The 13,373-nt window shown below is 42.9% G+C and overlaps 1 protein-coding gene across 1 annotated transcript in view; it reads left to right on the top strand.

Moving 5' to 3' along the window:
- Window positions 1–12,865, top strand: part of LOC109521805 (contactin associated protein family member 5) — a 212,063-nt gene extending 199,198 nt beyond the window's left edge. The window contains exons 23-24 of the mRNA XM_019879860.1: window positions 1,716–1,790; window positions 11,820–12,865. Of these exons, the coding sequence (XP_019735419.1) occupies window positions 1,716–1,790; window positions 11,820–12,013 (269 nt within the window). The 3' untranslated portion in view covers window positions 12,014–12,865. The remainder of the gene's footprint in view (window positions 1–1,715; window positions 1,791–11,819) is intronic.
- Window positions 12,866–13,373: the final 508 nt, after the last annotated feature.

Below are 13,373 nucleotides of genomic sequence, written 5' to 3'. Positions count from 1 at the left end.
ATGTATATGTTGTTGTTTGTGTTATTATCATATGCAATTGAATAAGTAGACCGTTTCAGAATTTGAAATTTGGGACTCTCTCAATGCATACACTGTAAAATTATCACTGAGAGATTCCCGCTTTTTCTGCAGTCAGTGATTGACTTCTATGCAAAGTCATTTCTCAACTTGTCTTCCGTGCCATGTCATGCCTGTTGAGTGTTGATTTACTTCATATTAACAAACTACTGCACTAAAACATTAATTTATAAATGTATATCATATGCTTTTATTTATTTTTTCTCAGTATAAATAACACGTACCCTGACTGTTGTACTCTTTGAATAAAAACACTTCATTCAAGCGTTAGGGGGTGACATGTGCAAGGGGTTATGATGGAGGGGTGCTGCAAATCATGAAGACCTGCCAAGTGGTATGATAGCATTGTTTTATACATGTCCTCGGCTAGGCCTCAACTTCAAAATCAGTCCTTGGTCCTTGGCCTTGGCCTCGGAGGCAAGTCCTTGGCCCTTGGCCTTGGCCTCGGAAAATTTCTCAGGTCCTTGGCCTTGCCTCGGGAAATTTTCCAAGTCCTTGGCCTTGGCCTCGGGTTGCCGGTCCTTGGACACAACGCGATAGCACTTTTTGCCCTGAATGCCTGATGTGAGGTTCGGAGCAAATCAGGCATTACTCATCACCTGACCAATACCCTCCCTACAGTGGGGAGTCATGTCAGCATCATGCTGTGGGGATGGTTTTCAACAACAGGAATTGGAAAAGATCAATGAAGTAATACAGTGGATGAAAATTTGCTCTCAAGTTTTCTTGACCTGGTGGGGACAGTTCATTTGCGGCAGGACATTGACCCTAAACACACAGCTAGGACATCAAAGGAGTGACTGTAAGACAACTCTGAATGTCCTTGAGTAGCCCAGCCAGAGCCCAGACTTATTCAACTTAACATCCCCCTCCAACCTGATTGAGCCTGACAGGTGCTGCAAAGAGATAAAATGTATTGAGCAAAACGGCCCAAACATAAGTGTGCCAAATCGGTGGCATCATAATCAAAAAGACTTGAGCCTGCAATTCCTGCCATACTTTTTTTTCTACATTTTTAATAATTTTAATAATTAAAAATGGTCATCACTTAATTTTCATGCCAGCGCAAGTCAAACAAACTAGGTCTTGTTGCACTTCTCTGGTCGTTCCGGTGCATAGCATTGCCTCGCCCCTGACTCATCCGACAATTTCAATATTTTTGAACCCTCTAATAAAGGAATAATTCACCAGTGAGCATTCCTTGCTGATGAAAGAGTCATTGTACTTTAATTTCTTTTAAAGGATGCTTCTATAATCATATTTGAAAAAAGACAATTAGTGTTGTTGCACTGAGTGTACACATTAATCCATGCGGGGAAGCTCCCACTAAAGGAGATAAATGCATGTTGGAAATGACACTCAGAAACGAGACAGTGTTAAAATGCACTCTTGTGTTCAAGCAGCTGCATGGAGAGTCAGCTTCGAGCATCACCTAGCAGGAGGAGGCTAATTTCATTCATGTCATGTTGATTTATGAACATGAGGTTGTGTTGACACCTGGCTGAGATATAATCGCAGCGTGAGTGAGACTTGGTGCACCAATGCACTATTTCCAGCATAAAACATACAAATATCACATGTCGACGTTTTACAATAATAAGTCTCCATTCAGGAAATGTGTTTGGTGTTTTTTCCAGATCAAACTGTGACAACAAATAATGGAAAGAAGAAGCATGGGCGTGATACACAGAATGATGTGGCTGTCATAGCAGGTATGTATTGAGTCAAACCATAGTTTTGATTTAATAATGCCATGTGGATCAATGTCGAGGTGTTTACTCACCATGCAATACAGGTATTAAAGTAGATACATGCAGTTTTGGTGCGTTTGTTATGCTGTATTGTATCATTTATAATATTGGGGGGAGGGGGTGGGGTTCTATGTATTATTATCTATTATAGATGTAGATTTTTATTTCTCCCATTCACCATGAAGTGGTTAGCACGTCTGTCTCACATTCAAGAGGTGTTGGAATCTCAGCTCCCTGCTTTTTGCGGGTACTCCAGCTTGCTCCCACAATCCAAAAATATGCTTTTTAGCCTCCTCGGTAAACTGGAGATTCTAAATTGCCATTTGGTGTTAATGTGAGTATGAATGGTTGAAAGTGCCCTGAAATTAACTGCAAAGTAATCCAGGGTGGACTCCGCCTCTCACCCAAAGTCATCTGGGAAGCAAGTTCCAGTTCACCCATGATCCTAATGAAGACAAGTGATATAAAAAAATGGACTGTGCCTTGAGATACAAGTTTCTTTTCAAGATACAACTCATCATTCTGCTTTTTTTTTGTTTGTTTGTTTGTTTGTTTGATTTGAGTGCAAACTTGAGACACGAGCACAATGTGGTTGCAGCGAATTGAACTAATTTTCAGGCAACAGCATGTAGTTTATATTTTATTAATTAAAATCTGATACGCATTTGGAATGTTGACGTCATTAACCTAAAAATGCAATTATTTCAGCAGAAACATAATACATTTTTCAATTCAGTATTTTATTATTAATGTTGATAAAATAATGTTGTTGCAGTTATTATGTACAAGGTTTTCCTTTGTTTTTTGTTTTTTTGGAGCGACGTGCTTGCCAGTGGGAAGTAGTGGGGTTGATGGAAGATAAGGGTTTGGCTGAGTCCTGTGTCTGCTTTAAGGTAAACACTGTGTCCAACCTTTTTTAATAAAGCCCAACTAACTTTATTACTGTGTAGGTACTGATATGCCTCAGAGCTTTTAAGGTTCCTCATTGCCTTACAGTATGAAGCAACACAGTTGAGAAAGTAGTGAAACATGCAACTATACATTGTCGCTGGCCACTTTTTTGATGTCATCCTCCTACCCTGCTAGACTAGTAGGAAGTGGTGGTTTTTCTGTTAAGATGCAAACTTTTGCTTTTCCACATTATTTAAGCCTGTAAGTGTCACAATAGTGGAATTACACATTTACCATGAAAACAAAACACCAGTTCCATTTCATAGCAGACCTCACACCAGTAATTCATGCAAGGACTCATGGGGCCTCGGAAAAATATGGATAGTCTCGTGCAGAGATGGACAACTTAGATGATGAAGGCGGCCACATAGCACCACATACTTCCGAACCAGGCGTATGACAAAAATGCAGTTTCAAATATGGATGAAGTACACGCATTTCATTTTTCATTATGCATTTCTCAATTCATCTTTAAAAGATCTACTATTCAACAACAAAGGGCAAACAGCAAAATAATCACATTGTGTATTTTATTTCCAAGTGCTAAACAAATATTATTCAAGGATGGCACAAAACTGCTGAACAGCAAACCAGCACTAAGTGCAAGAACTTATTTTGAGCATTTTTTCACACAAGTCAAGTCACTGAAAATTTTATCATTGTGTAGGTACTATGTTTGTCCTGCATGTCATTTTCAATTCCACAACAAAATTTTAGGCCTATTCATGTTGCAAGTTCAACTCAGTCTTTCTTTCATTAATGTCTGCCATCTACTGATGAATGGTGATATATTACAATTAGTGCTGTCAAACGATTAAAATATTTAATTGTGATTAAATGGATAAACGTCGTAGTTAACTCATAATTAATCGCAATTGGTCACACATTTTCATCTTGTCTAAATTTCCTTTGATTTCTTTTTGTCCTGTTTTCCCCATTTTAATGCTCTCATCAACATGGAATAGTGGATCCGTTTTCTTTGTGCAAAATGCAAATATTTATTGAAACAACAATTTCAATTTTACATTAACATTTTTTACTTGGAGCAGTTATTCACACTTGGAGCACATAATCTCTCACACAATATAACTGTCCATCAGTAACAGTGAAAAATTAGTTTGTCACACAACAGCTCCTTTAACAGCCCTTTTTAGGGAATCAAAACAGAGCAATATAAAATTATAAAGTGCACATCTAAGGTAAACTAGTACTCAGCCTATAGTGCAGTTAAACCATGGCTTAATATTCCTTTTTCTCAAGTTTGCTTTGAATACAGCAGTCAGCCTACCTGCTCTTCATTCACCAGAGGCTCATCAACCTAGTCTCTTATTTCTCTCCCGAAACAGAAAAGTAACAGTAAATTAAAAGCAGAAGAGTAACGGTCATGTCACGTTGCGTACAAGTAAGGAAAAAAGAACTGCTTCATACGCAACAGAGCGAACTAGAATAAGTGGATTCCCGAAGTAGCAGACACTGACAAGGCCTTTGTCTAAAAAATAATATTTATTACAAACGCAAACTCCATCTAATGGAAATCAGAAACCGCTGGTCAAATCGAGAACCAGGAAATAACGTAACGCGAAAAAACAAAGCGCTTGCAAAAAACGGCAAGGAAAAAGATAAGACAATTTACTAGGTCAAGTATGCGTTCTGAATAATCCCAATGGGATGACGAAAGTGGAGCAAACAACAATTGAATACGAATAAGGTTTACGAGCATGGGCAATAACAGTGGCACGGCATGCAATACTCCGGCAATGAGTCGAAAGCCGGAGTGCTAGGATATAGCAGGTGTAATCATTGACAAATAGGCAGCAGGTGTGCAGGCAGCAGAATGAACGGCTTTCACCTGCTGCCAAATACGGAACATGACAGGTCAACTATAGAATGTAAGCCTAGCCTAATACTTCAACTTCAAGTGCTCTTCATCAGTGTTAGCGAAGTACCTCTCTTCTGTCTTTGCAACAGTCAAAGATTGCGATTTAAGTTCCCACTGTTGGTCAAAAGAATAGGCTGTGAACCCGAGGTAGTTGTGATTACTAAGGGAAGTCCAGTAGTCCCCGGTGAGCGCGACTGCTTATGTCTTCTCCAACGCTTGGTGTACCTTAGCCTTCTCCGCTTCGTACATTTCGTGCAATTTCTGTACATGACTTGTAACGGTGGCTCTCATCAGCAATTCGTAGGAAGAGTCGTTAGATGCAATGTGAATGATTTCAACTAGGCCTCCACAGTGTTAACTGGCCCGCATGCAGTAGCCATCCATTTAGCTATCGCTAAGGTTGTTCTTTGTCTTAGTTGCGTTATCCATTTTCTTCCCTTTGAAATTCTCCATAGTTGTCTGTCTAGAGACGAGGGTGCGGAGTACTTAGATCAGCTGTGTGCTTGGCCATTAAGTGGCATTTCAGACTCGACGTGCTCCGATGACAACTCAGTCCAAGACTGCAAAACACACAGATGACTTTGGTCTTGTCAGGGGAACCATCTGGCAACTTTTTAAAAATCAACTTTCCATTCATAAGCTCTTTAGTATCCATTTTCGGTGTCCTCCGCTGCCATCCGCTAAACCATGGCTGACCAAACAGACATGCGCGTGGACCTATGTAGCATACTTGTTGTTTTGTTTCTGGTTTATTTTAGAGCAACGTAACATCTGGTGTGGTGTGGTGCCGCATTAATCTTGGAATAAAAAACGTAATCCCGTTAAAATTGATTGACATTCATGCCGATATAACGCATTAAACTGACAGAACTAATTACAATTGACACTTCCTGTGGAATCTCGCTATTTGCGGAGTACAGTACAGGGACTAGCAAGGGAATAGCAAAAATCTGCGCATAATTGATGCCCATTGAAATGCGTTGAAAAAAACAAACTTTTTACATCTGGGTCATCTCCCAGATGACCGAGCTTCTCATCTTATCTCTAAGGGAGAGTCCAGACACTCTGCGGAGGAAACTCATTTTGGCCACTTACATCCGGCATCTCGTTCTTTCGGTCACGACCCATAGCTCCTGACCATAGGTGAGGGTTGGAAAGTAGATCGATTGGTAAACTGAGAGCTTCGCCTTTTGGCTCAGCTCCTTCTTAATCATGACAGACCAATACAAAGTCCGCATCACAGCAGACGCTGCACCGATCCGCCTGTCCATCTCCCGATCCATCTTGCCCTCACTCATGAACAAGACCCCAAGATACTTAAACTCATCCACTTGGGGTAAGATGCCATCCCCGACCCAGAGAGGGCACTCCACCCTTTTCCAACTTTGGACCATTGTTTCAGATTTGGTGGTACTGATTTTCATTCCAACCACTTCACACTCGGATGCGAACTGCTCCAGTGAGAGTTCAACATTCCGGGGTGAAGAAGCCAACAGCAGCACATCATCTACAACACAGATGTCGAACTCCGGTCCTGGAGGGCCGATGTTCTGCATGTTTTCCAAGTCTCCCTGTTGCAACACATCTGATTCAAATGATCAGATCATCAGCAAGCTCTGTGGAAGCCTGACATTGAACCTGTTCATTTGAATCAGGTGTGTTGCAACAGGGAGACTTGGAAAAAATGCAGGACAGCAACCCTCCAGGACCTGAGTTTGACACCCCTGATCTACAAAAAGCAGAGACGCAATACTGAGGCCACCAAACCAGACCCCCTCAACGCCTTGGCTGTGTCTAGAACATTCTGTCCAAAAGGTTTTGAACAGAATCGGTGACAAATGGCAGCCTTGGCGGTGTCCAACCCTCACTGGAAACGTATCCGACTTACTGTCAAACTGATGTCGGTGGTATAGGCACCCAACATCCCGTATCATGGGGTCTCCTGAAGCATTCCCCACAAAACTCCCCGAGGGACACGGTGTGAGTGTGAGCGCGGAAAGTTGTTTGTCTATGTGTGCCCTGCGACTGGCGAGCAACCAGTTCAGGGTGTCCCCCTGCCTACTGCCCAAAGACAGCTGGGAGAGGCTCCAGCCTGCCCGCAACCCTTGTGAGAATAAGTGGATCTGAAAATGGATGGATGGATGGATATTGTGGGTACATTATTTTTCTCCATTTTGCTATGCAATTGTGAGTGTTTGATGACGTAGTACAACAGCCCAGTGTCATCTGCCTTTTCTCGGTAAGTGTCACTGCAAATGTCAGCAGACAAACCTTTCTCATTTGAGGGGGTGAAAAAATTCAAGAGAATCGATTGATAACAGGCTTCTGTAATGTAAATATGGATCTTTGCGCCATTGAACAGATAAGTTGCCACAGTGTTTTGATTGCCTGGGCCCACCTCCAAAATAGTCAATCAAGCCATGATGTTTAAAATGGAGCACAAAGTGTTTTCCTTGCATGTTAATTAGTTAATTTAATTAGCTATTGTGGTACTTGGAGAGAGTAAGTACTTGGTGTAAAATGTGTGAGAATCACAATGAATATATCAAACAATGACTGCAACTTCTTGAACAACTTCCCAACATCTTCACATCTTGTTGTACCCTTGAAGAATCCAGTCCAGTTCCAGCTAAGCACACAGATACAAAATGTACAGTACTTGTTTGTAAACATCATGTCGTCTTCTTCTTGTGATGACATTAATGACAATGAAGAATTACTGAAGCAGTTCAGTCTGTTGTGAAACAATGTACATTTGACTTAGCCGCAAAGCGCAGGAGTTTCGTTGATGTTTCCAAGGCTCCGTGGTGTGGCCTGTGTTGATGGGCTGCTTTGTCGGCCGCCAGGTCCGAGTGACATTAACAAGTTCACTCGAATGGCTGGTGTTTTGCTGTTCACTGAATTGAAACTGTTGGATATACACAGTGAAAATTCGAGCTGGTGGTTGAAGGCACTGTAAGTTTAGTGTTGTTTCACTGAGCTGCGGAGTCCACTAGTTTTGACGCTGTTTAGTTTGGTGAAACGACAGTGAGGCAAAGCACCTTCAGCAGTTACTTGTGCCATCATCTGTCCTCTCCCAAAAAATTTCAATCACAAATCTAACATGGCTGAGCTTAGATTTGTGTTGGGATGAGGAAGTGTGTTACCTTTGTCTTCCATGGCAGAAGTTGAATGAAGTTTTCCGGACAACAATTTAGAGCTTGGGTGTCAAACGGACGGCCCGCGGGCCGAATCCGGCCCGCAAAGGAGTTTAATCCGGCCCGTGGGCCGGATTCGGCCAGCAAAGGAATTTAATCCGGCCCGCGAGATGATTATGTAAAGTATAAAAATGAGGTGCAATTTTTCATTAAACTGCTGTTCCAATTGCGTCCACTGGATGGTGCAATTGGATTGTGGGAGGCATGCAAACTGTTCATACCCTACTGTTCACATTATATGCTTTATCCCCCTCATTACCCCAATATGTCGCTGTCAAAAAAGAGAAAAGTGGACGTCGTGTGGAGTGTTCCAAGAAAAATGGTCATCCTCCTATTTTTTCACGGAAGTGAATGGGAAAGCAGTATGTTTGCTGTGTTCACAGCATGTTGCAGTGCTGAAAGAATATAACCTTCGTTGCGACAATGTGAATTTTCATGCCGACAAATATGACAACTTTCAAGGACAGCGGAGAAAAGAGAAGGTGGATGAACTGTTGTCGGGTCTCAAGAAACAGCAGTCTGCTTTTACTCACAGCCGAGATCAGTGACGCTGCGGTGAAAGCTAGCTACCTCATTGCTAATGAAATCGCAGTGGCTTCAAAACCATTTGGTAAGGGTGACTTCATAAAAACATGCATGGTGAAGGCAGCGGAGATCGTGTGTCCTGAAAAGCGACAGGCTTTTGCAAATATTAGCCTGACAAGAAACGCAGCAGACAGGATTTCCGATCTTTCAGTGGATTTGGACAGCCAGTTCAAAAACAAAGTAAAGGCTTTTATTGCCTTTTCAGTTGCAATTGATGAAAGCGCGGACATTACAGATGTTGCGCAATTGGCCGTTTTCACCCGCGGAGTTGATGACACATTGACCGTGGAGATGGTGCCAATGTTAGGTATGACAACAGCTGCTGATATTTTCAACGCACTCGTCGGTGCCCTGGACAGGGTTGGAGTGGACTGCTCCCGCGCTGTCAGCCTGGCTACGGATGGTGCACCCTCAATGATCGGGAAAAAAGCAGGAGTTGTGACAAAGTTCAGAGAGAAAGTGTGATCTGCAAATGGAGGATGTGATTTTTGGACTTCTCATTGTATTTTGCACCAGGAGGCTTTGTGTTGAGAGTCATTAAACATGGATCACGTCATGAAAGTGGTCATCCAAACGGTGAATTTCATCCGATCCGGAAGCCTGAATCACCGTCAGTTTGACAGCCTTCTCAGAGAGAAAGACCACATCAATGGCTTGCCATACCACACTGAGGTAAGGTGGTTAAGCCGAGATGCAGTGTTGAGGCGTTTCTATGACTTACGAGAATAAATTGAACAGTTTATGGAAGAAAAGGACAAATCGGTGTTCGAATTTCATTCCGGAGAATGGATGCAGGACCTTGCATTTATGGTGGATGTTACCGAGCACCTGAATACCTTGAACAAACGGCTGCAAGGGCGCAACAAAGTTGTCACACAGTATTATGACAGCATACGCGCTTTCAAGTTGAGGCTGTCATTGTGGGACACGCAACTCGCGGGTGGTGATGCAGCTCACTTCCCCTGTCTGAAACATGTGTGCACGACCCAACATGTCGCAGACATGAAGCGGTTCAAAGATAAAATAACGGGACTGTTACAGGAGTTTGAGCAACGTTTTCAGATTTTTGGTGAACTGGAGAAAGACTTCAAAGTTTTTTTGCTCGCCATTCACCGTGAATCCCTCTGATCTGCCCGTCAACATCCAACTTGAAATAATAGACTTGCAGTGTGATTCGGATTTGAAGGGCAAATTTGCCACAGCTGGCTTGGACACATTTTATCAGAACCTCTTGCCAGGTTACCCCAACTTGACAGCCCTCGCTGCAAAGCTGTTGTCGGAACCAGATATCTTTGTGAGCAGGTTTTCTCTGTAATGAGCATTAATAAAACAAAGCTACGCTCAAGGCTCACACACAGCCACTTGAACCACATCCTGAAGTTGGCTGTCACTCAGAATGTACGCCTGATATTGATGCGCTGGTGAAAGCTAAAAGATGCCAGTTATCAGGAGTCAAATAAGCAATGTAACCCCACTTTAAGTGCTGCATTAGACACCTTAATATAGTTCTGTGATCTGTGAAAGAGTTCTGTGAAGTGTGTTTGTGTGTTCTTTGTCCTCAGAATTTTCAAATAACTTAAAGTGATTAATGATTAATAGTGATGTTGTGTTTGCACTATTTTGGATACACTGTACTCAGGTTTCAGCTTTATATTTATATATTTTTATGTTGATTTGCTATTGTTTTTTTATTTAATTTATTTAATATGTATATTCAACCTATTCTTGATTTGTGACTGTGACTCTTGTTTGGGCAACAGGATTTTATTATTTGTATCTACATTTCTGCTTGAGAAATGACACCCTGATATAGTTCTGGGGTCTGTGATACTGTTCTGGTTCTTTGAATAACTGAGGCATTGTGTGTTCGTATGTTCTTTGTCCTCAGAATTTTCAAAAAACTTCACTTGTTTTATTATTAAAAGTGATGTTGTGTTTGTCCTACTTTGGACAGTATTAAAACAAAGAAAACAATGTGAAGTTGTTGTTTTAAAGATATATGTACCATGATTTTCCGGTCCGGCCCGCTTGGGAATTGATTTTCCTCCATGTGGCCCCCGAGCTAAAATGAGTTTGACACCCCTTATTTAGAGTGTTCAATCAGCCTGCTGTGCATGTTTTTGGAATGTGGGAGGAAACCGGAGTCTTCTTCTTCTTCTTCTTCTCCTTTCGGCACATCCCTATTCAGGGGTCGCCACAGCGAGTCAGTAATTTCCATCCGCCCCTGTAAACCGTCCTACCAACTCGCATGGTCGTCTTGGCAAAAGTATTACGCCGGATGCCATTCCTGACGCAACCCTCCCCATTTCTCCGGGCTTGGGACCGGCACTGGGGAACAGCGCACCCCCAGGGGAGGGCACTGCCCCCCAGCGGCTGGGTTGGGAGGAAACCGGAGTACCCGGAGAAAACCTACGCAGGCACGCGGAGATCATACAAACTCCACACAGAAAGGCCGGAGCTGGAATCGAACCCTGCACCTCTGCACTGTGAGGTTGATGCGCTAACACAGCCTTGTTTTATTGCATTCGAATTTATACAGCTAACATTGTTCCAAAAAAAAAAGGAAGCGAGATGGACGCAGATCGCAAGAACACATCACGGAGGATTGATATTGTGTTAAATGGAAAACATCACAGTACAATGCGGCCAGTGCAATTTACAACCACAATTAAAAACAAATTACTCAGTGCATTGCTGATGAGCTGATCATTTGAATCTGGTGTCTTGCAGAAAGGAGACCTCTAAAACATGCATGACAGCGGCTCTTGAGGACTGTAGTTGCCAACCGCAGTTGGAGAGGAAGAATGAATAGAGTCTTCTCTCTGCAGCCATTGAAATGATAATTGCTTACATAAACAAATACATGTTTTTGTTTTATTTTTTAAACTATGAATATGCCTCCTGTATTAGATATCATCAGTGGACCAAATGTTGGATCCAGTGCTTAATTTTTAACGTGAAAGTCTTGCATGAGCAACTTGGAAAAAAAAAAACTGCAACGGTAATAATAGCGTAACATGCATCAGAGTCGTCCGCACATTGTGTGAAATTAGATGATCCGTGAAGACCTCTCAAGCGGTGCAATAATCAATAATCATCCAAGCATCTCCAAATCATTTTCTCATCGTCAGCGGGGGCAACATTTGCTCGCTCTGCCATTACGTCCCCACCGCCGCCATTTCCCCCCTTCACATCCTGGCCTTTTGTACAGCATATCAGCGTGCCATCCTAATTGACTTTCCACGCGAGCGGTTGGGGGGGAGGGGCAGTCATTTCACGCCAGCCTTTGTTTATGAGATTGTTAGCAAGAGATGCCTCGCAAATGTTGATTGAATGATCTTTTCTTTTGTCCGAATGCTTCTTCCCCCCGTTCCTTAGGCGTGGTTACGGCGGTGGCCTTCATCAGTGCGTGTGCTCTCGCCGCCACCACCCGCCTCCTTTACCAGCGGCGGCAGGCCCATCGTGACGACGTCGTGAAGCAAGAAGGAACACCCGCTGTCTACATGGACTACAGGACTGAGACACATCCCCGTGGCTCAGTGCGGGAGAACATGAAGGAATATTACATCTGATCTTCGCCTGACACAAAGCACCAAAGTCTGTTGTACTGGAGCAGCCCTCACAACAAACACATTGGCGCTCCCTTTGGAAGTCTCTCAAAAACATCCCCGGATTTAAATTTTAAAAATAAATAAATAAATCGATCAAACAAAAGCCTGAAAAAAGCTGGAAAATAGACCACTTGAAACAGGTTTTCAGCATCTCAGTTTGATGTGGGTGGAGCTGCAATTGCAGTTCCTTTCTTGTACACAGCAGAAGATGAATGTTAGTCTTGAAGGAACAACGCGGTGCAAAAAAAAAAAAAAAAGGCGCATTATAAGCTCTTCGACTTGACGGATATTCCCGCATTTCCGTGGGAACTCCCGAGGGAATGTGCACATGGCAGCCGTCGGAGAAGGAATAAGGTCAGCGCTGACCTAAAGTGCACGAGTGCCTCATTTAAATACCAACCTTTTAGAAAAGGAACATTTAAGTTCTTCTGCCCCAGTGAGGTTCGCCCTCTCTGTTTGGACATTATAATGAGCAGAGGACACCAATTAAATCCAAGAGGCTCAGCTCTTTTGTTGACCTTGTGCACGTATCCAAACCACTTCATGCTTGGGAGTGTTTCTGGGTTTCATGTTGGCTCCCTAGGTATTCCTTAATGCTGCACTCTTTGGGTGCATCCGTTTAGATGTAGGCTGGCAACTCTTGAAAGTCTGTTCTACCTTTGATAGCTGTGCTCCTTCTCCTTGTGTATTCTTATTTTTCCAGTATAAGAACAAGATGTATATTGTATCATGAGGGCAACGGTGAGGCGGATCATTTAAACAAAGTCATAAAGGGATGACAGTATGTGAATAAAAATGAACAATGACTTGTGAGACATGAGCAAATGTGCGTTTCTGAGTGTGTTCGAGACAGACTAGGATGTTGTCCCACTGTACAAAGTACAAGATGGTGGCATGGAATTTCAGGATTCATAGCTGGTACGTGAATGTGACATCACAGGGATGAAATGTGACACCAGATGGCTTTAACATCCGGCCGGGTGTCAAACCATGCCTCGGCATCTGACAAGGCCTAAATATTTGACCCGGTCTTGACATCGGATTAGGCATGAAACACCTGAACAGCCCTCGACATCTGACCAAAGCTAAACAGCTGACAACTGACTTGTTTGACAGTATCTTAATTAGACCTTGGAAATGGATCAGACGTCAACACCTAACAAGACCTTGAAATCCGACTAGGCCCAAAACTTCCGACCAGGGCTCCAAATCGAGCCAAACATCAACATTTAATTAACATTTAACATCTGTCCAGGCGGCCCGGTGGTCCAGTGGTTCGCACGTCGACCTCACAGTGCAGACACCTGGGATAGGCTTCAGC

The sequence above is a fragment of the Hippocampus comes genome, unplaced genomic scaffold, assembly GCF_001891065.2.
Source record: "Hippocampus comes isolate QL1 unplaced genomic scaffold, H_comes_QL1_v1.1 scaffold201, whole genome shotgun sequence".
NCBI classification, from domain to species: domain Eukaryota; kingdom Metazoa; phylum Chordata; class Actinopteri; order Syngnathiformes; family Syngnathidae; genus Hippocampus; species Hippocampus comes.
Note: the sequence above shows the minus strand (reverse complement) of the source record. Positions and strands in the feature narration are given on the sequence as shown.